The sequence below is a fragment of the Eretmochelys imbricata genome, chromosome 15, assembly GCF_965152235.1.
Source record: "Eretmochelys imbricata isolate rEreImb1 chromosome 15, rEreImb1.hap1, whole genome shotgun sequence".
Taxonomy (NCBI): domain Eukaryota; kingdom Metazoa; phylum Chordata; order Testudines; family Cheloniidae; genus Eretmochelys; species Eretmochelys imbricata.
The window spans coordinates 25465266-25490993 of record NC_135586.1 but is presented as its reverse complement, the minus strand read 5'-3'; the positions used below and the strand labels follow the sequence as shown (position 1 = coordinate 25490993).

The following is a 25728-nucleotide window of genomic DNA, read 5'->3' as shown; positions in this document are numbered from 1 at the left end:
GGTAGGGCTGATTGTGTGTTTTTAGCACCCTATACTGTAATTGGATTCATGGGGCAGGTTTTTAGTGAAAGCATATATGGGGAGGGACAAAGTTCCTTGTGCTTACATCAACCAATGCTTGAAAAAAGAAAAACCTGCCACGAGTTTTATTATAAAAGGCCAATAAAACTAGTCAGTGGTTCCCAGCTGCTTAAGGTTCCCGACCTGGAAGGGGTGTGCAGGGTCTCCGAGGAGATGCTAAGTGCCCTCAGCTCTGTAGGGCTTCACCTCACATTAGGCCCTACATTTTTTAGGAAGAGATTTCTGGATGTAATACAACACAGTTGCAAAGTATACAATCATTTATAAAAAGTACATACTGTAAAAAGTAACTCATAAAGCTTTATTTGAACATCTGTGTCGAAACATCCTAGGGAGGAGTAGTAGATCACTTACGTTCTCAAATGTTAATTTCTTAGCTTGCTCATTTCCTTGCACAGCGTTCATGTACCCTTCTTCTTCCAGATTTGTTCTTTTCGGCTGGTTTTGTTTCAGCTTTTGTGCCCATGATGTTAGATATTTACTACATGGAAAGAAGAGGGGAAAAAAACAACAACCACACACAACAGCTATTCCCTTTATAGTAATGTAAAAATAATTTCTACTGAAATTCATTTCTTGCTAAATTCATTTCATTCAATATGAAACACAGATATCAAAGTTTCATTGCCCATATGCATTTTTGAGAAAGAGTGAGAAATAACTGATACCAAATTGATTTTCTGCGTTTTGACTTCCAGCAAAAGCACTGATAAGGAAAATTATTGGCCCCGTAAACTTAGAATCAAACTTTCTATATTTTAACAAATCACAACAGAAACTTATATGTATAACAGAGGCACTACACATACTTAGACAAACATCATGTTTCCTGGTCAGTTCAAGTAACTACACAGTGGATTACAATAAGCCAAGTGAGCGCTATGTTAATTCACAGAATTATGTTAACAGTGGCACACTGGTGACAGGCTGGAATTGACCAGAACCATGGAATCCTGGCTAGTTCCATAAGTAAAGTGTTTCAGTGCAGTGTGTCTGTTATCAGTCTGATTATGAATAAAAAGATAGCCAAATGTAAAGCACTAATTTGACTGACTCAACAGCAATTAATGTTAATTTAGGAACAACAGACTCAATCACAACATTAAGCAGGGGCATGGCCACATAGCCTACTATTAGGGGTCCCTTCCAAGCCAAGTGATTCTGTAACAGTAGGAGAGATGCAAACAGAGATACACAAAGAAAACTTATACAGAGAGAGAGAGAGAGACTGAGACCTTTACTTATGATGAGTAGTACTCTGTGAGAGCCCCATTGACTTCAAGAGGACAACTCATGGAACTAAGATACTAGTCATCATGAACAAGGTTATCAGAATCTACCCCAATAAAAGAAGGATGAGGGAGAGAAACACTCACACCCAGAGGATATAAATATGGAGCAGAAATCACACATTCCCATTTCCACCTCACTGAAAGGGAAGAGTCAGCCATATATGGTATTATATGCTGTCAACCAGCCAAATTAATTTAAACATTTTGACATTCATTTCAGTTTATTGATGATGAAAAGTTCTTCTTACCCTTCGAACTTTCATTCTGCTGAGTACAGCAAAAAAAGAACAATTTTTGTTTTTTGTGATTCATGACAGTCCAACCTATACTACAATGCATGCACACGGGAAACGATGCCATTGCACAAGATAGCAGCATACTAATCACATACAGGCAGACATTCAAAACTTAAATACATGAAATTTGCCACCTATAAATGAAAACACTGCATAGCAACTATGTGTTTTTAGCTCATTTCTGTAATCAGAAATATATCACTGCATTTATCCCCCCATATCAATAACAGACAAGCATTCCAAATATCATAAAAGGCAAGAAATGTATCATACATAAAAAGCTGAGATAAATTAACTTGACCATATGCCAAGCAGCACAGTACACTTACGCATGCCAGTAGTCTCATTAAATTCAATGGGATTACTTGTGTGCATAAAATTACTCGTGTGTGTTTGCAGGACTGGCGCCACACTGTACTAAATTTACTAATTGGAAAGTCTGTCACTTACCAGTTTGCTTTTCCACATTGACCTTCAGTAATCTCATGTTCAAGTTCAGCAGGAAAAACTAAAATACCATCTTTTAGTGATGGACAATATTTCTCAGTTTTTTGTATAAATTCTCTTTTAGTTTGTACATTGGCTGCAATTGAATCCTTCTTTGTCACAGGTGCATCACCCTGTCCTTTTGAAATCTTCTCTGGATACCCCATGCACTTCAGAATGTCTTTAGAATTCCTAGGATTCAGTTCTGATGCAGAAAGGGTACCATAACCACTGCTCATTGAAATACTATTTACACAACACTCTTGATGCTCAGCAGATGCTTTTGGCTGACTTTCAGCTTCATTAGATTTAAGTTGATTGACAATGCACCGAGTTTCTTCAAAGTTTTCAGAACAAAACCCCATTTGACTTTCTAGTGAAGAGAAATTGTTTGCATGTTTAGTGGGAGAACTTTTGCTGTTGAAGGAATCCCATGAAGCATTACTGTTCTGCAACTTCACTAAGTGTCTTATCTCATTCTGTATACACTAAAAAAAAAGAAAAAAGATGAATAGATAAAATGCTTTTACCATACAATTGTGCCACAAATCCCATTAGTATTTTGATGCATATTACATTAACCTTCATTGTTAGGAATTAGTGAACTTATCTGAACTAATTCCTGGTTAAGGCTTTTCGATATATATTGTGCATAAAATAAAAACGTGTCCTATGCATAACAGTAAAATGTGTGTTAAAAAAAAAATCTTAGTCTGAAGCAGTGAATGACGATCCTCAGCAATCACCTATAAATTTAAAAACATGCATGTGTGTATCCAATATGCCTTCAGAATTATTGTGATTTATCAGCTAAATACAGAGTTATAAATTGTATAAATTGTTTAATCATATCCTTTAAAATAGGCAAACAATTTGTCTCAGGGCAAAGAACATGTTTGCTAAATTTAGGTCTAAAGGAAATTTATATCCAAGTTATACATTTCTGACAATAGAAGGAGAGCTTTAATGGAAGTGGAAACTACAATTCAGCTTTAACTGTAATAGGAATAACATACCTCTGTAAGATTATTTTCTATGAACTCTTTGTTTTAAAATATCCCTTTTAGGTAATAAGTTTATATTATGCAGTTCATTTTGACACAGAGGTTTACTTTTTATGTGTTTGCCTTATGGTTGTACAACATTCTGTCATAAATATCCTCACTAACTGGATTATCTATATAGATTTGCTAGAATTAGCAGAGTATGAATTCAAATATTTAATTTTCAGTCTGGATTGTCTCCAAAAGAGCCATTTCAGTATACTGGTAAACAATACACCATTTAAAAATTGTTTTATAATTCCTGATTTACTGGAACAGTTCCAAAGAGTAACCAAATGTTTTTATCAAGTTCTGTGTTGGTACCTATGGCCATGATCCTGCAATAAGCTGCACTAGAATTGTAACCTATATCTCCACTGAAGTCAGTGAAGCTCTATGTGTACACAGGGGTCCTCTATGCATGCATTGCAAGATCAGAATCTATAGTTGTTTTCCAGAAATGTAACGTACTAAACTCCCATACACTTTAATAAGTTTTCTGTGCACAGGAGTCAAATCTCCTTTAATGTTTCTGGAGAGCACAGATTAAAATATTAAACAAAAACCTTTCTGTCCAAAAATCTGAAAAATAAAAACAAGCCCTGATTCCAAGAGATAGTGAACACCAGCAAAACCCACTGATTTCAGTGGGAGTTGCAGGTGTAATGCACCTCTCAAGATCAGGCCCACTAGCTTTAATTAACTTGTGGTAAAAATGAACTACTGAGGATTTTAACTCAGTCTTTTTCTCTCCCTCTCTGTCCACAAAGATTCAAGGATGGAGTTCCTGTCCTAAATTAAAATTTCCTTGGCCACTGGTGATTTGGATCACAAGACCAACAACATTTTCTGTTTTAGTTTTCTTTGTGCGGGTGGGGAGGAACTAGACATAAATGGGTCAGATTCTCCATTGCCTTTCAATATGTGCAGGCATTTACATCTATGGAAAGTGTGTAAAACACTACTATTCTAACTGGGCAGCATTGTACACCCACTTTGCACAGATGTAAATGACTCTACAAGGTCAAAAGCAATGGAAAATATTACATAATATCTAGATATTGAATTATCTATTGCAAACGTTCAGACCTATAGTAAACATGTATTTTAGGTAGCTTTTCAAAGAATTTCATATATCAACTGAGGATCTGCCCCGTTGTGATTCCAAACCGAACTCAGGCTCTTTGTCCCTTGGAGTTAAAATGTCACTGACAGCACAGCAAACCAAATATCTCAGAGTGGTACTAAATATCAAAGAAGCTTCTTGCTACATGACAAGTTTTGTCTCCTTATTAAAAATATGTTTTCTCCCCATATTTTTCCACTGATTCACTGGGCTAAAGTCTGTTCTCAGTTAACCTGTATAAATCTTGAGTAACTCCATTTACTTCATGATGGATTTAATTGAGTTACTCCTAATTTATACGGGAGTAATTGAGAAAAGCATTAGGGCCATTAGTTTTATATTCAACAGTGTGACCATTCATGCAGCTAGTCTCTGCTAATACCACAAAGTACAGAGTTAACTCTTGTAGAGGTAGGCCCTCCTATCAATAAAAGCAAGGCTGGTAAAGCCAACATAGTGTACTAGTCAAGGCTAGCAAGAGCAACAACAACTATAATTAACCTCTACAACATGAGGAAGAAAATACAAGAGTGCAGCACATGGGTAGGACAAAAATGTTCAGACAAAAATATTTTAAAAAATAAGGAGGTAATAGGAGATAGGATAGAAGAAAAGGACAGTACCTCTTGTTAATTTTATCAATTCAGGAACTGTTGCTTAATACTAGCATAGACGGTATCAGGAAAGGGAACGGAAAAAACAGCAACCAAAATGAAGATATTAAAAATTCTCTATGTATATTAAAATATTCTCTCTTTTACATGCTCACACATACATTTTCTTCTAATCTGATATTATTGTGAAACAAGAACGAGGGAGAATTTGAATCCTGACAACAAGATCTTAACATCTTGAATCTTTTTTCATTGTTAGACAGGGAAGTTCTCCAAGTCAAGGGTAAAATATCTGTTCGAATATTACAATGAATGTTGTACTATGCGCAAAACTCCATAAAACTAAGACAATCATGTTTCAGATTATGTTTTCTGAACTAGAGCAAATATTATTTTAAAATTAGAAAAATATGTATTCCAACTGTTAACATATAATGGTAGTTATCTATAAAAATCTCATTTGTTGTGTATTTGGTCAAAATACATGTTTATGAAAAAGAACAATTTGAGTCAAAAAAACCCACTTTGTTTTTCCCTTTCTAAAAATGTACACTATTAAACAGCCAGGTGATAAGGTACTGCAGACGTCCATATTAAACATCAGAGGTCCAATTTTCCCCCGATATGAAAACACGCAACTCCCATTAACTAAATTTGAACATATGTAAGGACTATCAGGACCTACATGTATTCACAGAACAAAAACGACAGCAGTGGATGATACAGTGCTGTACTGTTTTGTAAATATACAAAAATTTATCAAAATGTTAAAAAGCAGTCAGCCTAAAACTGCTGCATAAACAAATAATGGCTTACTTGAATTTGGTGATGGAACTGCTCTTGCTGGGCAACTATCTGCTCTTGACACTGTTTCTCCACCAGTTTGAATAACTGTATCCACCTAGTCTATTAAACCAAAAAGTGAAATAATTAAAAATCATATTGCTTTTACTCTAGCAGCACAATGGGACCCCAATCTCAGTTAAGGCCCCTAGCTATAACTGCAATATAAATAATAAATAATAATAGCAGCTAGAAAAACAACTACAGCAAAGGAAAAGAAGTGACACTCAAAGTAAACATAGAAAAATAAAAAAAGACACTTCTAGTTAATGTATTCATATCTAAGTTTTATTTAAAAAATAAAGGAGGAAAAAGTGTTCTCTACAAAATTAGACCATGATGGGATGGGGTAGAGATACCTCGACCACTTACATCATTTTGGTCTTCTAGTCAATTGGAAGAAGACCAAGCTTACTTGCATCTTTTGTAAATACATTCAGGGCACTGATGAGATTAATTCATGAGAATGCAAGTACAGCCATGTCATCTGTATATTCCAGGTCTATTATGTCAAAAGTCACGCAGTACCACCCCCTGTGTGCAGCTAGTGATGGCTTCCAGTCAGTCAGTGAACAACAGTATTGAACAGATCAGAAACAGCCATGCACCCTTAAGAGATGCCTCTGTGGTACTCAAAACAGTTGGACACACTAGTACCTAAGCAAACAGCTTTCATTTTGGAAGTGCATATCTATGAAGATTGCAGAATTTGCCAAGCACACCAGCATCTTGCAGGCGGAGCCATAGGGAGCAATGATCCAGAGAGTCAAAAGCTGCTTTTATATTAATAAAAGCTATATACATCTCATCCTTCCCACACCAAAACTCTTGGGCTTTTTTAATCGTTTGTCTAATGGTAAAAATCTGTTCTGTGGTTAATCAGCCAGGCATAAACCTGGCTTGCTGTAGATGTCACAGATTCGTTACAGTGGGCTTAACATGCTCAAGAAGAACCAGTGTGAACAGTTGCTTGGAATGGAGCACAAAGTGATTCCATGGTGAGTAAAACACACCAGACAATCACCTTTCCCTTTTCAAAACAATTCCATGGTCCCAGTTATTCGGTAGTTTCTCACGAACCCATACTTGGTTGATAATATGTGTCAGCCACTCCAAGACAGAATACCAACCATGTTTGATCAGCTACACCACAAATACCAGCAGCACAACAATTCTTGGGCGTATAGGCTGCACTTCGAACCTCCTCAATAGTACATCTTCTACATGGTGGGGCGGTTACTGGATTCTTTGCATCCTCCTGAAGCTGCACATCAGCAGCTTTGATGGGGTTGTTCAGAAGCTCCTGAAAGTGTTCTTTCCATCCATTCAGACACTCTGCCTCGGTGTCCAGTATGTTATCGTGTCCATCTTTCACAATGGAGGATTTGTTCCGTGGACCAGTTTTTAAGGTGCACAGTTCTTTACAGACAAGCCATAATCATTTCTGGCCAATGAAGCTTCCATCAATTGAGCCTTATTTGCCCAAAACATTTCATGGTCCTGCTCTAAAGTTGTATTATGCAAGGCACTGAGTCATCAGTATTCTTGATAGTTCCCATTTAAGTGAGCCACATGCTGTTTTCCTATGATGTCCGGGCTCTGTTGATTGATTCATTAATGTTTAGGGCTGGTGCAACTTTTCCCCAGCACTTTGTTTGGGGCATCCATAACAGAAGGCTGGAAACAGTCGCACAAATTGTTGATTTCCTAATGTTCAGGGTTTTCATATGCAAGGATTAGAGTGTCAAATCATTTGAAGATTTCGGTCTGGTATTTCATTTTGACAGCAATGTCAGTCAGTCAGTCTAAATGACTAACGGAAGGCTTGGTTTGAGTTGCCTACAACTTTGGTTTCACCATGGCCACAGGCAACCTGCGGGCAGTATTCCCAACTTCAGTGCTACTTATCACCCAACAGAGGTGTATACAGATTCTCCATTGCTTGGATATGAGAATGTGATCTAGTGCTTTGTTGATTCTTCTTCCAGCATTCAAATACCAGGTCCAGGCATGTATGTTCTTCTGTTGGAAATCGGTGTCAGAAACATGGAGTCTGGTTGGAGCACAAAACCTGAGCAATCACTTACCGTTATCATTTGTGGTCGCATCCACAAAGAAATGCCCAATGCTTTCCGGCCAAGCTGTTCTAGCATTGGCTACCAGCATAGCATTGACATCACATCACACAATGAAAATGTCATGAACAGATACTCTGCTGATGACATCATACATGGCTGGTGCATATAGTTCCTTGTCCTCCTCATCATCAAGGTTAGCAGGTGCATAAGCAGTGATGATGTTGCCGTTGCCATTGCCATATCTATAAGAAAATCTTGCCACCATGGAACATACAGAGATAGGAGACCAGCTTTGAGGGATTTGAGCGTTCCTTGACAAGGTCAAGGCAACACTGTCAAGACTGATACAGACGACACCCTCACCACTGGGGGCTGACCATAGACAATTATAGCCATTAATAATCACCTTGGCAGCAACACTCCAACATGTCTTGCAGAGTCCTGCCATAAAAATCCTGCACTGGTTCCACTCTCATTGTCATTCACGTGACAAGAGAATAGGAGCACCAATGGTTCTCGGGGTGAGTATGTTCCAAAAAGCAAACATACATTATGTATGCAGGCCAAAATCCTGAGTCCCATCATTTGATGACAGGGTCGGTTCTAGTCAGAGTAATATTTGTCTAAAGTTCATACCGTATCCCACTCTACCTACTTACTATCTCTTATTCACTATCAAGATGTTGACTTCTGCCTAGTGGTTTGGGGAAATTTATGTTAAAATGTCAAGTCATGAAACTCTGAAAAAGTACTGGATTTGCAAAGAAGCTACTTTTTTGTAAAACATTAATAGTATTTCAAGACATTTCCACCGCTACAAAGTGCTACTACAATGTCAATAACATTATTACAGATTTTAAAAAGACTAAAACAAATGCAAGTTAATAAAATGATGTAAAAGACTTCTAAAACATTAAGTGACTATCAAATTTATAAATAGCACCAGTGAGTTTGGTTTTATTTACATTATCTTATTTTTATACTTATATTTTAATCTAGAATGAGCTAAAGTGACCTGACACCTGTTGAAGAATGCAACACACACTGATGCCACAATTCAAAAACACTAATCGTTTCTTGAAAATAAAACTAATGACTCACACTAGTACTTTTCTAAGACTTTGGTTCTGATTCTGATTTCATGGTACCATACCATACAGTACAAGTAACTCTGCTAACAACCGTGTAGTTACCCTGGTGTAATATTTTACATTGAATTTCAGTGCTTTTAAAGGTTTAAAAATTAGACTCAAAGTTATTGCAACATTTTAAAAAAATGTCTATTACATTTCAAACACATTTACATCTGTACTTTATATGTGCCATATTAAGATATACGAAGCCAAGCTAGGATTCCAATAAGGCACAGAAATGTAACTGATTACATTGTGGAATGTACTACATTCTAACTGTTATGTCACAACAGTTCCCTAAATACATGTCAAAACACACATTGTCACATCTTATTTCTAAATTATAGCACCATTAGACCTGTCCTCCATACTGCAACCTTTTTACATAATACAAACTTAAAAAAATAAAACTGAACATCAGATACCTCACAGTTCTTCAAAATTTCTGAGTCTGTCCTTCCACTCTTTTGTATATCTTGCATAAAGGAGGCCAGCACTTCAACAGAACCAGGAATTACAGAGGAGCTGGTCTTCCCTGAGAAACTGGAAACTCCATTCGGATTGGATGAAGGACTACTTCTGTTGAAACATGAAGAAAAACATTTGAATTATTTACTGTGCCAAATGTTGTCCAACAACAGTACTCAAAATAATACACTAGTAATACAAAACCCTTTTTATGTATTGATTTCTCATTCTGAAACCCAATATACTAAAAATCAGATTGATCTGATCACACAAACAAGGTTATTTTTCCCCTCAAAAAAGTGAGAGAATTCATAAAACATGTTGTGATAACTTAGGGAATCAATGTATAATTTATTAATTCTGTTTGAAATTATGAACTTTTTGCATATTTGAGTACTTATCACTATGAACTTTACTGTATTCTTGCCTCATATTCCTTGTCCTAAGGAGACAGAGAGAGATTCCTTAGTGTCCATCTCTGAGTAGGACAGTTGTTAAAGACCATCAACAAACCCAGACAGAAAAATGGGATGACTACATCCTAGGTGAAAGCAGTTTTCTCTTGCTTGGCTGCAGAGAGTAAAAGGGGTTTAAGGAGTGGAAAATCTCCAGAAGAGAACAAAGAGACAGAAGTGTCAGAACAGGGGGTTAAAAAACACAAACACTGAGAACTTTGGAGTGATTCAAAAAATGCAGGTTTCTGACCAGACAAAGCTAAAGAAAGCGGCTGCAGGGGCAGAAAGGAGATTCAGAAGAGAAGCCTGAGCTGGAGGAGTGAAGTCTCAGAGAAGGGATTTGGATCCCTGAGAAGAAACAGATTCAAATCCTGAAGAATGCTCACAAGTGGTAATGAAGTGAGGGCGGGTAATGGTGTGTAGATGTGTATTCTTTTGTCTTGATCTGTGTATCTCTGGTGCTGTTTAAAGCAAAAAGTGATTGTTCTAAAAATCTTTTTGCAAAATCTGTGTCTATTTGCTTCAACTATAATATGTCCCCTGAAGGGGTAAATTATAAACCAGAGTGCCCACAAAAATGGAGCTCTGGGAAAGGGCATGTTTAAGTTACTGGGGACTCTTAGGGAGTTCAGCACTGGTCCTGGGAACTAGGGCAACTGGGCCCAGGGATCCCACTTCCAGAAAGGGTACCACACAGAATCTATGCCCAGGCAGAGTGCCAGAGAAGCCAGAGTCAAACGAAATCATCCAGTGTCGGGATTCAAACACAGCAGTGAGTGAGATCAACCAGGGCTACAATTTAATCACAAATTATAAATCCCTGTTTTCCAGGGAAATGCAACCTTCCCTCTTTCTATTGGGAATCTGGTACAGTCCCAAAAAAAAATCTCTGTCCTAGCCTTAATTCCTACTTGGAAATTCTAACCTTCACAGGAGGTGAAAGTATAGGGTAAAGCCACAGAAAGCTTATATGCTCACTAACCACTTGGGGTCCTTGCTGAACTAGTAATCACAGTCCTACACTTGATTAGCTACCTGGTAGGTTCACTAGCCCAGATTTAGCTTCCTGGCACAATGGAGTTATCTGCTTAAGTGGACAGCTTTTTGTATTCCTTTTCGTGTTTTGCACATTACAGTTGTCTTGCAGAATCCTATTTCATATCAGGATGTTTACAATATATTTTCTGTTTTTATGAAGTGTAAAGAAAAAGAAAGAAAAGAACTGCAGTGCCTCCTTCTGGATTGATAGATATTATGAGACCATCACAATTACAGAATTTTTAATTTTTCCTTCTTGTCTTTATAAAGATGTACCTATAGATAGAATAAGAATTGGTAAGAGTCAACAGGTATGTTCTATTATTTTATAGCTTTATTTAATAAAATGCTCTGGATACAGACTGTCATTCTTGGCTCAACATTTATTGTGTCACCTGCCTGGAAATGTGACTGTTAGCAGTTTGAGTGACAGACTAAAAGGTTGTCTAGTTTCATTCTAAGTACCTCTCTATCGTCTAAAGAAATGAGATTTTGTGGCTTTCAACAGCAATACTCATTAATCACAATAGATAGTCCTATCCCTCCTACAGCAACAGTATACTAAAGGAATAGAATTATCTTTATTCATTTCTCAATGCCAGAAAACACATCAGTATTACCAAAGGCTGTGCAAGATCACAACTGTCACTCACATGACACTGACATAACTGATCCCAGACTGAATGGACCTAATCCAAATCCCACTGAAGTCAATGGAAAGTATCACATCGACTTCATTGGGCTTTTATCAGGCCCAAAGAGCACAAGAAGAAAAAAAGTTCAACCTTGAAAGGAAGAAAGAAACAAGTTGGAAAAACAAGGAAGATGCATTTTAAGAACAATAAATAAATGTGAACTGTGATGCTTCCTCCTACATTACAAAATGTAAGTACAGGTAAATTAATACAATTACTATTTTAATAAGAAAAGGAGTACTTGTGGCACCTAAGGTGCCACAAGTACTTTTCTTTTTGCGAATACAGACTAACACGGCTGCTACTCTGAAACCTATTTTAATAAGCAATTTTATCATAAAAGTGGTCTTATATTAGCTCCATTTAACATATGAAAGAACAAACTATTCACAATATTATATTTGGGTAGAAGTGGCCTATATACATTTACATACAGATTTAATAATACAGCTGCATTCTCTACAGATTTAAAATAATAAAGAAGTACACCAACAATTGAGGTATTATTTCACATGTATGCTTTGGCCCTTTTTTGTCACCTTTCTTTTTGTCCCAGCAGAAGCTAACAAAGCCGCATAATAAATTCTGAAGCTTCTACTTTAGTGAAACAAGACATCACTTCAAATGAGTTTAGGCACCATCCAAACAGAAAGAGACAAAAAAGAGCTGTAGTCCAATACATATTTCCTCTTTTAAAAATATACATATTAGTTTGTGCTATACATTATCATTACCTGTTAGTATTCAAGTTACAGCCAGAGTTGTAGGAACTTCTGATGTCAGATTCTATAGAAGAGTGAGAGAGTTCTTGCACAGTTTTCACCAAGTCCAAATTTTCCATATTTTATTCCCCAAAACGATACCGTTGTTATTCTTTGAAAATACAGAATTATCATACTTTCAATTCAAAAAGCAGTTTGGCTTCGTTGTTTGATTAAACAATTTGATTAATCTTTAGATCGGGGTGGGAAAACTGTGGCCCAAGGGCCGCATCCAGCCCTCCAGAAGTTTTAATCTGGTTCTCGAGCTCCTGCCAGGGAGCAGGGTTGGGGGCTTGTCCCACTCCGCGTGGCTCCTGGAAGCAGTGGCATGTCCCCCTCCAGCTCCTAAACATAGGGGCAGTCAGGGGGTGCCGCACACTGCCCCCACAGCTCCCATTGGCTGGGAACCGCAGCCAATGGGAGCTGCAGGGGCGGCGTCTGCGGAAAGGGCAGTGTGCAAAGCTGCCCGGCCGCACATCCGCATAGGAGCTGGAGGGAGGACATGCCACTGCTTCTGGGAGCCACTTGAGGTAAGCGACGCCCAGAGCCTGTACCCCTGACCCCCTCCTGTGCCCCGACCCCCTGCCCCAGCCTGATTCCTCTCCCACCCTCCAAAACCCTCAGTCCCAGCCCGGAACACCGTCCTGCTCCCCCCAAACCATCATCTTAAAGTTGCTTTTCCAAGCAGCAGCTGATGAAAATTAACTAGACTCTGTTTTTTTCATTGCTGGTATTTAATAATTCAGTAGGCAGCAGTGAAACTGAGAAAAGTCATGTCTGAAAAAATTACTTCACAGGCAGGCACTGCAGCTATCTCCATGAGAGGAGGATCTAAAAAAACAGAAGCTGGGGAAAGGGTAGAATACTAAAGATGCACACCTCCCTAATAGTCAGAGGTGCTTAGAAAAAGAAAGCTCTTTCTCCCTTCTAGCAGCCAGAAAAGATGTGGAAAGGCTTCAAATTTATCAGACACCTAAAAGTGGATACAAAAAATAGAGGTCCCAACCAAAGTTCAGGGACAGCTTCTTAGCAAGAATCCCAGCATTCACCCATTTTCCATCAGCCTGAAGTCATGGATTATGTTCCTTAGCAGCAAATTGCTCCTGGTATTTGCTGATGGCTCTCCTGACACCATTCTCTCATATTGGCTCTGTCTGGTAAGTTTAGTCTTTAAACTAATGGGTGTCTGGCAAATTTGCATCAAGCTCCATGTTAAAAGTTCCTGGATTGTGTCAACTGTTGATCCAGCCCAGGAAAGCCAGAATTTGCTCCCTCGGGAATCCATTAGTACTGCTCTACAAGTCAGCAAAAGAAATCATTATAGAACAATATGAGGTCCTTTTCTCCCTCAAGGACTGAATAAACTGCCTTCACTGCACTCAGACTCAACCGCTGCCTCAAGAATATCAGTTCAGGACTGGTCCACTCTTGGTTATATAACAGCATCTGGAATAATTTTCAAACACAGTTGTCACATGATTTGCATCTACAAACAACACAAGAACAAACTATGTTACAAGTGTTCAGAACCTATGCCATGGACTTGCTGGAAGTGGAGAGGTGAACTACAGTGTGTGGTTTCTGTTGGTTGATCATTCCAAAAATAAATGGTCAATTGACTAATCAAATAATGTCAAAAATAGCCAAATATTGTAAAGCATTAATTGATCAGAACATTAACAACAGTAACAAAAAAGAGTATGACTTTATGGTGTCCAAAAATCTTAGATGGATACTTATACCTAAGTACAAAAAACGAGTTACTTAACTGAGCTTTTTAACTCAGAAAAATGCAAAACACTATTAAGTGGAGTTCTGAAAAAAATGATAGCATAATTATATTTTATAGCAATATTAGGTTAGCATTTAAATATGAAGTTACTCAAGACTTAACAGTTACAAAAGAAAAGAAACATGAAATTAAACAGAAACAAAAACAAACACATGGCAACTATAAAAGAAAAAAAGTCATTTTTAAATGCACTTATGCGAGGCCAACTCTTCAAGCTTAATGGCTGTGCATCTAATTTTCTTTGTGTTAGGGAGAAGGTTTAATGACTGAACCCTTCTCTCAGTTTGTACATTTGTCTAGTCAGTTTAGATAGTAAATACTTTGGGACATGGACCATGTCTTTTAAGTTGTTTAACGTGCTTTGTAAGCTGCTACGTATATTGATGGTCTGGTATATGATGATATACATGCATACACAGAATGTTTGTTCTGAAGATTACACCCAGTTAAGATGCTCAACTTTCGATCAGTTCACCTTTTCCCCCCCAAACAGGTAGTGAAGTGAGCGACAAGACATTTAAGTAGGGTTGCTAATCGATATCATGAGGATGCAAACAAAAGTAGGCTGCTGCTGAGCTCTGGGCGTTCTTGCTAGAATATCTGTTGACGATATTTGACATTGGTCAAATAATAGGTGACCAACTGGCCAGTCAATTGACCAGCTTGCCAAGCCTAGTCCTGTCCACATTACAAATTTTAACGTTATTGTAACAGGATCAGGAAATAACTCAGCTGTCATGGGGTCCCTTATTTTGGTTGTTCTTGCAGTACCGATCAGCCCTTACAGTCCCAAACACTGATCTTCCATTTAGTGTAGAAAGACACTAAATTAGACCAGTCTGCAAAACTAACCCTTATGTGTTTTCCCTCAGATGAACTGATGCAAGTTTTTTAATAGAAGTTAAATACCTGTGAGAGTAAAAATATGGAGAAGTCAAGTGCACATAAAATTGCATCTAGATTGCTCTGAACTTTCAGCATGCAGAAACTACATTTCAGACATTAAATGTTGGCTTTTTTTATCACTCTTAAAATGTTGGCCATAAAAGAAACACATTTGATCACTAAATTTAATTTGGGAGAACTAAACCACTTCAATTACACCCGTGCTTAAGAGCGTGACAAGTAACCTCCAAACTCTTTTACAATTTTAGACTATTCTCATTTTTAATTAAACAGAAAAATGACAGGAAACATTTCCTGGACCCTATTCTTACAGGCCAAGGTACATCCCAGAACAAACTCTAGGACCAACTCAAAAAAACATGAACTAAACATGTATGCTGGTGAGCTGCTACACCAACACCAGCACATTTACAGTGGGGATTACCCCCCTCATTTAACAACCCCCACATCTGAGCAGCATCTGATCCCTTTGCCCTCAAGTACTTTCCTCCCCTCCCACTTCAGGCCCTCTCTCTGTCCACTATCTCTCCCCTTTCAGGCCCCCATCCTCCCTCAAGCCCCCACCCTCTCCTCACCTCCCACTAGTTCCTACCCCACCCTACTGGGTCCTCCCACTCCCTCCAGCCTCTTCTCCCTTCCCTCCCAGCTATCTCCTCAGTCACTTGCTCTCCTCTCCCCCTCTAACCCCGCCTCCTTTCCGTGGGTTTCCTCTCCCCTAGAGCTCTCCGCCCCGCACCCCGTTCCAATTTCCCAGTCCAGGCTCCGCCGCTCTCCTCTCATTGGGCGGCTAACCACCGCGTTTTAGACTGTTGACAGGGCTGCTACCCCAGGATTGGTCAACAAGACCGCCACTCGCTGTTGGGGGCGGGGTCGAAGCTATAATTGAGGACGTCTCGCCTAACTGGGACTGAGGGGGCTGAAAGCCGCGGCATGCTAAGGCCCCCGTCACTGGGTGTCTTCTGCTCCAGGGTCCCATGTCTGGGCTCGCTGCGCCCTTACCTGCATCTCTGCCTGTTCGGAGGGAAGGGTATCCTGGTTTCAGCACTGCTCCCCTCCGGCGACCGTTAGGCGGTAAACAAGCACCAGCCGCAATCTCCTTCCTCACGATTGGCGGCTGGGATTCGAACGTTGGGGGGGGCAGAGGGCACGAGAGACTGGCCCCCTCGCGATGATTGGCTGTTCTGGCCGCGCGCCAGACCCAATCGTGCGACGTTATTGGCTGAGGTGCGGGAAGTACAGGCGAGCCATATCGCCGCGTTCGGATTGGCAGGTGCGGCTGCGCGCCGCACGAGTACCTGGGTCATGATTGGCTGATTGGTTTTTGCGCTCCGGCATAGTGTGCGGGAGGACGGGCTTGCCTGCGCATGCTCAGTGAGGGACGGTGAAGGATTCTTGCGGATTGGAGATACGCAGAGCGCTCACACAGTAGGAAGTGTATTACGTATGCGCAGATGTATGTCTGTGGTACTGTCTTGGGGGGGGGAGGGCGCATGCGCAAAACGGCCGATGCGGATGTTGTGGGACCTGTGCTGACCCTCCCTTGCCTGTAAGTAAGAAGGGCCCCGCCTGGCGCCTTAGAGCGGTTGGGCGCGCGCCTGACTCCGAGCCCCCTTTGATCTGGACTTCAGACTCCAGCTCTTCGCTGCGGGTTTGTCAGGCTACAGGCAGGGGCCCAGCGGGGGAGAGAACCCGGCTCCTATCCCTGCCCCCCCTTCCCCCCACTCTAACCCTCCATCCCCTCTCTGCTCCCAGAGCTGGGGAGTGAACCCAGGAGTCCCGGCTCCTATCCCTACCGCCCACCACCCCCCTCCGGTCCCAGAGCTGGGGAGTGAACCCAGGAGTCCCGGCTCTCAGTCCCCCTTCCCACTTTGCTCCTAGAACTGGGGCGAGAAGTCCCGGCCTTCTCCCCCCCCCCCCCCCCCCCAACCCTCCATTCTCTCTTTGCTCCTACAGCTGGGGAGGAAATCTAGGAATCCCCGCTCTTGTTCCTTACACACCCATCTTGACACCCCGCCCTCCTCCCCGAGCTGGGGAGAGAATCATAGAACTGGAAGGGACCTCGGTCCAGTCCCCTGCACTCAAGCCAGGACTAAGTATTATCTAGACCAGTGGTTCTTAATCTTTACTGCAGCCTGCACCCCTTTGGTTATCAAAATATGTTCTCGCACCCTTTATGAAAAACCTAGATATATTTTGTTTGTATATTACAGTAATTGTTAAAAAATGTATAATAAAAACCTAGGTTTGATGAAACAAAGTAGTTGTATTTACATGACTGTGCTTAATTTGTGTTTTCAATTATTTACTTTCTAAAAAAATCTGGCATGTCTCACACCCCAGTTTAAGAACCACTGATCTAGATCATCCCTGATAGGTGTTTATCCAACCTGCTCTTAAAAATCTAGGAGTCCTGGCTCCCACGCCCCCTTCCTCTGTTCTAGCCACCACTGCACAAACTCCTTTTCAAAATTGTCTGTTTTTCATGGACTTAGAACTGGGTTGTAGAACTTCACTTAAGGTCTTGATGGAGCCCCCAAAAATATGCCTGATGGGGAGCAATATGGGAGTTCAGCCAGCAGGACAATGCATCTGCAATATTGAGCCTCCTGCTTTGTCCCTCAGCTGTCAAGGCCCTGGTGGTATCTCCAGTGACTGAGAGAGAGGACCCATCTCGCTCCCCATACACTGGAAACCCAGGCTGCAAACCAAACAGAGCAGGTGTTCAGACTTTTTATTCCCTTGACCTCACATTCTACTACTTTTTTCTTCTGCTTCCCCAGGCTTGTGCTCACAACCTCAACTCTATCCTAGAATCCTTTATGCTGCTAATAGTGGGACAGGTGCTTGTTAGGGTGCTGCCAGTGTGTGAGGGAATGAAAGCAGACTTGCATGAACCACAGACTGAGAATCACTGAAACAGTTTGTGCAGGCCTTACTTACTTAACTATTAACCCTAGTCAGTGACCTTAAGTGGATGATACTCTTCTTAAGAAATAGATACAAGTTATTGCAAGTGGTTATTTGCATTTCAAAATAAACACTGATGTTTTGGACTAGTTCTTAGTTGCCCCAACAGACATACATACACACAGTGCCAACAGGGTGCTAGTTGCTTTACAGACAGGTATGAAGATAAGGTGCCTGTTCCAAAGATATTATATTAGAAGGGGGAAAAACCCATCTCTTATCTATATGCCATAATTGCTTACCATGATGAATAATTTCCAATCTGTGTTTTAAATCAGATCATTGTCCCTTGCTGACCTCTTCCTAGCTGATCCTGCAGTAAAAGCATGATGCATTGTTTTTACTACCACAGTTATTTCCTTGACAACTGATATTGTAAGTACTGGATTGTGACTTCACTGCAGGATGAAGCAAAAGGAGAGGATGAGCTGTGAAGGAGAAAGCCATTAGTGAAAACACATCTTAAGTCACATAGGAAGTATTTATATTTTTAATGTATAAGGTGACCTGCAAATCAGTATGAGAATGCTGATTCATTAAATAATGCTACTCACTTGTGTAGCACCTTAATAAGGCAGGTATTGCATGTCTTAGAGATGGGTGAAATAAGCTATCGGTAAGAGACTTGTTTAATGTCATACGGTGGGTCAGGGTAGAAGGAATAGGACACAGGTGTCCTAACACCCAAGTTGTCCACTACTCTTTTTGTAGGTGACACCCTTGCGTTTAGGAATATGTGCTGACTGCTCCAATTAGGAAGGCTAGCAGGAGAATATTCAGCATATTAAAGTACTGACTGTTGTTCTTCCTAGCCTGACTGTTAAGGGCATTTTGCTAAAATTGATAAAGTTTTCTCAGTTTGAGTTGCAGGATATATTTAACCAAGAGACACCAAGACAGTTGACTATTTAGAAGCCTTTCATCAAAATGGAGTGATACTTCTGTGTCTTAAGTGTGTGTGGAGACTTCAATAATTAAAATCTCCAGTGTGCTGTTGGATGTTATAAATAGGATATAATAATTGCAGAGCTTTCAAACTGTACAAACCTCCTGATCTAAGGAATTCTGACAGATTTGACATTTCTAGGACTGTATAAAAAAACCCTGGGATGATACTGTTTTTATATATTAAGATGTTTCCCCTCATTAAGCTATATTAATGATAGCAAGGTACCACCTATTCTGAGTAGGACTATGGTTCACCATTATTTCCTTTCTCTCCTACACGCACAATATCTAACAACTGTGTGTGTGGCGGGGGGGGGGGTTTAGACCCTGTTTTGTGTAAAGTGAAATCCTGGTAGGTCAGTCTTGCTCTGTACATATTTGTTTTAGTCATTTTTTATAGCTGTAGCATCAAGGAACAGTAGCAAATTCACATTAGTCTGCAAGCATTAAGCACTCCCCAAACCTTCTCTATTCATGTGTGATGAGTAGCTCAGACAGTTATCCTTTGTTTCAACTAAGGTTATATAAGCAACCAGTTACTGACAATAGTAACTGAGTTGGAGGAAGGGGAAAATTGTTACCATAACTCATTGCTGCTATGCTTTGAAGAATTAAATGTTGCTTTATGGTTTCTGCAATAAAACACTGCATTCCCATCTTTTAGTTTTTAGTGCCACCAAGTGGCCAGTTTTACTTGCTCATTAAAACTACTCAAAACTATTTCCGTTTTTCCCCCTTTCTTGTACCAGTGTAGATTTATTGCTAGTTGAATGTTAACATTTTTCATCAACTGCATTCAGGACATACAGTTCACGTAGTCATTCTTTTAATCCAAATAAGTAAATATTTAAAGCAAAACAAAGACATTTATTATCTTAACTTAGAGCCCAAGGAACAGTGCTGTTTGATAACACTAGAAATCTGGAGTCATTTGTGTAACCACAGAATAGGTGGTTGCAGTGCAAGCTTCCCTGCACTTTCAGGCCTATAAGGATCAAAAACCCTGACTAGGAGGGATCACTCTAGGTGTGAAGCATTCTGTCTTCATAGCCCATTTGCTCTTTCACCTGCTATCTTAAACTGTCAGTGTCCATTTTGATGTGGAAACAAACAGTTATGAAGGGAAAAATAGAACCGGAGGAGTGGGCACAAAAATCATGAATGAAATCACAAAGGTTTGATGACAGGAGCAACTTATGGCAAACAGCAGAGCACAAAAGATTCTTAATTTGAAATCAAGTTGATCAAGCTGGTATACTGATAAATTCAGTAAAGTCAGTGCAGCATGAAGTACCAGCAAGTAAAAACATGTTACTTCCATTTATTTTAAAAATTAGAATGGGAACCAGGAATAGTCTCAAAACTATAGGAACTATTAAGCTAATGCAAGAATGAATCTGGACTTAAGGATATCAGGACTTGGTGGGAGTTTTGCCTGAGTAAGGACTTCCAAATAAGATTTTTATGTAGCCAGGTGCATAGCCTTCTCTTTCCATTAGGTCTTTACCCCCTTCTTTTCTGGTATATGGGATAATATTTGGACTGTTGCTTTCTTGGGACCAGGATTTCACCCAGAGTGTATAAACCAAAACTGCTTCCCTATTTGAATGCTGTTTTGAACCATTGTTTATATCAAATTTCCAAGACAAAGTAAACTTAAAAGAATGATGTGAGCGATTAGTTTATTTCACCAGAACTAATTGCATCCTAAAGCTCAAATTTGGACACTTATTGTGTGAGGCTTTTCTCTGTTAATAAGTGTTTTCAGGTGCCACTTAACACCTTGATTTTGAAATTTAGTCTGTTTTAATTTAGTGGCTATTTTACAGATGCAACAAAATAAGTGGCCAAAGTTGTTATTTCGTCTGTAAGGCAACTTCATAACATTCATTTGAAATATTTAGCATTCCAAATTTGACATATCTGTAACAATGTTACATAGCTAGTTTATAACATCTTTTAAAATGCATTGGGTCATATTAGGCTAAACTAGATCATGTTAAAACAAGGTATTTTCTATTTCAGGTTCCAGTCAAGAGGAGTTTTTGTTTCCATTTCCTTATGAATGCTTCAAGTTTGTTTCATTCCTCAATCTTACTAACCAACATAAATACTTTGTCTTGGAGGCCATGGCTTTGGAGGCAGCAAAAGTTTTTATCCCCCCGACTGGCTGTACCTTTATTGCCGGTAGCAGGAAAGAAGAATTCTTGTGATCTTCTTGCACTAAGTGAAACAGACTTAGAAGAACAGTTTGTAAGAGGTGATGGCCCAGGAGGCCAAGCAACTAATAAGACAAGCAACTGTGTGGTCCTGAAGCATATTCCATCTGGGATTGTAGTCAAGGTAATTCATTTATTTGGTTCCATTAAATAATTGAAACCAGCCTGATTATATTGTGTTATTTTGACAAATAAAATATGCAGAATTTTAAAATATGGTGTGCAGAATTCTTAATTTTTGGTGCAGAATTCCCCCAGGAGTATAATAATTAGATTTTAAAGAGCTAAATGATAAGATTTTTTTTTTTTGAGGCAATCCTTTCATTCATAGGAAAAGTAAGCAGCACCAAATTTGCATTCAAATCTTGCATCCAGTTAAAGGGATCCTGAAATTTTCCTCTTCAATAGCTCCTATCATCTAAAGAACTCCAAAGTACTTTATAAACTTTAAGCTTTCCAACATGCTATGCCATAAGGAAATTTCTCCATTTTACAGATGGTAAAATGGAGGGACAGAGTTTGTGACTTTCCCAGGGTCCTAGAGCAGCGAACTAAAAATCAGAACTCCTGGCTCTCCCTTCCCTATTACAAATGCAAGATGAGACTACAGATCCAACAAGCTTGGTACAAACTGAGCCTACTTATTGCTCCTCAAATTACTCAAAAGTAAAAATAATTTATCAACTAGGGGCTGCCCATTGATCCTTATGAGACAAATTTTTGCTCACTAGCTGTAACTTAATGTCTTCTTTTACTCTGTATAATTTAAATTCAGAAGTAACTTCAAAAGAATGGAGGAGCAATTTTCAAGTCTACCAGTGAGAAAGGATTAAGACAAAAATCAATAGGCAAAACTAGAAGAACCCTTAATAAATGCTACTTCAAAACACTAACTTCATGTCATCTGATGGCTACCAAAAATGGTTTGCCGTTTACTGCTATTGCAGAAAGAGAGAGGCTAGCTCATTTAAAATGGATTTTTTGAGCCATTAATTTAATTAATAGACTTCATAATTGTTCTAATCATTTCTTGAATGTTACCACATAAAGAGAACACTTTTCCTTTAGAAACTGTCATGACACAAATTTGGCTTCTTATTTCCTTGTGCACTTTCCCTTACTAGTCTGAAATTAAATCTCTCTTATCAGGGTTGCTTTTTTTCCTTTCAGCTAGTACATAAATAAAATCAAATTACAAGCCAAGTATTCTACTCCTTACTCATGTAAACAGTTTTAAATTTTAGGATTAATTTATATTAATAAGGATTTTACAGGATGAGGCTCTGTAGTAGTACAACATGTTTAGTAAAAGGAAAAAATGTGTACGTGTAGAATGAACAGAATTAATTTACAATAACAAAATTTTTTTTAGTGTCATCAAACTAGATCAGTGGAGCTGAACCGACAGAGAGCCAGAGAAATCCTGCAGCAAAAAGTTGACCTCTTTTACAAAGGTGAAAATAGTGACATTTTCAAAGAGAAAAGAGCAGCTGAGAAGAAAAAGCAAGAAAAGAAAAAAAGAGCAAAGGAGAATCTAGAAAAGAAAAGGCATATTAAAGAAATGCAAGAATCAGATGCCAAATAAGTGTGAGAGAAAATACCGATTTGGCTTGTCAGGGAAAGAGGAGAGAGTTTGTTGCTACCCTTGAAACATGTGTTAGAAGTTTTCTGGCTTAATACTGTTAAGACTTCATAATAAACACTATTAAATTGTTGAGTTTAGTGACCTGCTATTAGTGCAAGGCTAAAGTATTTAGCCCAATGTTAATAGCAGTCATATATTTCATCTACGGTGGGCATCCCAGTACACTCAGATTCAATATAATCGTCAGTTCATTTGTGCCAAGTTTAGGACAGGTGTGATAAGAAAACAAGATCCATAAAACCTTAATTAAATGGATGTTACAGGAAAACGCTATCCACTTTTGTTAATGGAGGGAAAAACTCAAATCAGCTGAGAATATTCTTCTCTCACTGTGAGAGGATTTAGACACAATCTCTAATGCTTTCATGCTTAAGTCACATAAAGATGAGGACTTCTCCTGAAACATAGTTGGCCTTATCCTATAGTCCGTACTCAGGCAACATTTCCATTTAAATCAGAACCCCCTTTATAACTTACAGTAGACAGATTGGATGAGCTATAAAAAAAACCCTCTCATTTCTAGTAGGGTTGTCAATTAATTGCAGTTAATACAAGCAATTAATACAAAACAATGTTTTTTTAAATGAGTTACTCGCACAGGTTTGTTTTGACCTTCTTACTTACTGTACTACATTACTTGGTGGACACTGGCACAGTTCTACTGTATTCTCATGATCTGGAGTGATTAAATATCAGAAAAAGTTAATGGAGCAAAGCACCAAAAGTTTAGGTCTTTTGAATGGGAAGTTTATTTTTAAGAAACCTCTGGATAAAAAGACAGTTATCTGTAGCTATTGCAAGACTGAATTCCAGTACCATCGAAGTACTTAAAGTCTGCAGTACCACATACATGCTAAACATGCTTTCACCTCCAGTTCTTGTGCTACAGATAACCCACTGACAGCAAATGAATCCTGCCAGCTGCGACAGAGTACACTTATAGAGTTTCAGGATTGCTACAAGCCCATGGATCAAAGTACAACAGTTTAACCAGTACTATTGCAAAGTGCATAGCTATGGAGTGCAGACCACTCAACATTGTAAACAACAGAGGGCTAAGAGACGTTCTTCAAATAGCATCTTCTAATTAGTCGTATACCTTGCCCTCCCAAGAGACCATTGCCAAGTATTTGTGATGCCTATATCATGAGAAGACTACAAAGTTGGAGCTTCTGAAAAATGCACTAGCTGTTGCTTTGGGTGGTGATCACTGGACATCCTTGAGCAATCACAGCTGTGTTGGAGTCACAGCACACCTAATTGATGCTGCATGGACACTGCTATCATTTGCTTTAACGGTAACACACATTGAAGAGAGACATTATGCTGAAACATATGCAGAGTGCTTCTTGGATGTTGCGAAAGAATGGAATATTCAAGAAAAGGTAACAACAATTAGTACTGACAGTGCACACAGTATGATTGCAGCAGCTAGTCATTTGCCTTTTGAACACATGGCATGCATCACTCACAGTCTGCAGCGATCCATTACAGTAGCACTCGATGGTGGTTTAGAAAACGTGCTGGCAAAATGTAGAAAACTTGTGGGCCATTTCAAGCACAATCCAGCTAACAGTACAGAGCTAGAAATACAACAAGCTGCAAATGGACAGAAACAAGAACCTCTTGTACAAGATATTTCAACCAGATGGAACTCCACATTGGGTATGGTTCAGTTCATGCTTAGAAGTAAAGCTGCTATCACAGCCACATCAGCTCTTCAAAAGCCCAATCTATCAGTGCCACCAGATAATAATTTTGAAAAACTGCAAAAGCTAGAAACACTACTTGAGCCTTGCAGGGTTGTGACTGAACTCCTTGGGGGGAAATTGTATGTCTTGTGCTCCGTGGCTTTACCCGCATACTGCCATTTATTTCGTGTTATGGCAGTCTCTGACAACCCAGCATATGTTGTTCGATTTTAAGAACACTTTCACTGTAGGTTTGACAAAATGCAAAGAAGGTACCAATATAAGATTTCTAAAGATAGCTACAGCATTCAATCCAAGGTTTAAGAATCTGAAGTGCCTTCCAAAACCCAAGAGGGAAGAGGTTTGGAACATGCTGTCAGAAGTCTTAATAGAGCAATACTCTGATGCAGAAACTACAGAACCCGAACCACCAAAAAACAAAATCAACCTTTTGTTGGTGCCATCTGACTCAGATGATGAAAATGAAGGTCTGTCAGTCTGCACTGCTTTGGATTGTTATCAGGCAGAACCAGTCATCAGCATGGAAGCATGTCCTCTGGAATGGTGGTCAAAGCATAAAGGGGCATACAAATGTTTAGCATATCTGGCACGTAAATACCTTGCAACGCTGGCTACAACAGTACCTTGTGAACGCTTGTTACCACTTTCAGGTGACCTTCTGATAAGAAGCGGGCAGCATTATCTCTCAAATGTAAACAAACTTGTTTTTCTTAGTAATTGGCTGAACAAGAAGTAGGACTGAGTGGACTTGTAGGCTCTAAAGTTTTACATAGTTTTGTTTTTGAGTGCAGGTATGTAAAAAAAAAATCTACATTTGTAAGTTGCACTTTCACGATAGAGATTGTATTACAGTACTTGTATGAGGTAAATTGAAAATACTATTGTTTTTTACAGTGCAAATATTTGTAATCAAAAATATAAAGTGAGCACTGTACACTTTGTATTCTGTGTTGTAAATGAAATCAGTATATTTGAAATTGTAGAAAAACATCCAAAAATATTTTTAATAAATTTAAATTGATATTCTATCATTTAACAGTGCAATTAAAACCGATTTTTTTTAAATCATTTGACAGCCTTAGTTTTTAGACATTACATCTTAGTTTTCACATCTTTCTTCAATTGACAAA

At 39.1% G+C, this 25728-nt stretch overlaps 2 protein-coding genes and 1 pseudogene across 4 annotated transcripts in view; 2 read left to right on the top strand and 1 right to left on the bottom strand.

Moving 5' to 3' along the window:
- MPHOSPH9 (M-phase phosphoprotein 9) overlaps window positions 1–16215 on the bottom strand; it is a 42398-nt gene extending 26183 nt beyond the window's left edge. For 2 of the 3 annotated variants that reach the window (XM_077834692.1, XM_077834694.1), the window contains exons 1-6: window positions 16107–16215; window positions 12383–12521; window positions 9418–9571; window positions 5755–5844; window positions 2120–2643; window positions 436–562 (exon numbers count right to left, since the gene is read on the bottom strand). In XM_077834692.1, the coding sequence (XP_077690818.1) occupies window positions 436–562; window positions 2120–2643; window positions 5755–5844; window positions 9418–9571; window positions 12383–12489 (1002 nt within the window). In that variant the 5' untranslated portion in view covers window positions 12490–12521; window positions 16107–16215. The remainder of the gene's footprint in view (window positions 1–435; window positions 563–2119; window positions 2644–5754; window positions 5845–9417; window positions 9572–12382; window positions 12522–16106) is intronic. The other variant, XM_077834693.1, reaches the window with a different exon arrangement.
- Window positions 16216–16550: 335 nt separating this feature from the next.
- On the top strand, window positions 16551–25634 carry MTRFR (mitochondrial translation release factor in rescue). The gene is given in 4 exon segments (XM_077834622.1): window positions 16551–16592; window positions 16594–16653; window positions 21048–21365; window positions 22614–25634. Coding segments are annotated over 4 exon segments (633 nt in total). The 3' UTR covers window positions 22827–25634.
- LOC144275433 (E3 SUMO-protein ligase ZBED1-like) lies at window positions 23592–25634 on the top strand (annotated as a pseudogene).
- Window positions 25635–25728: the final 94 nt, after the last annotated feature.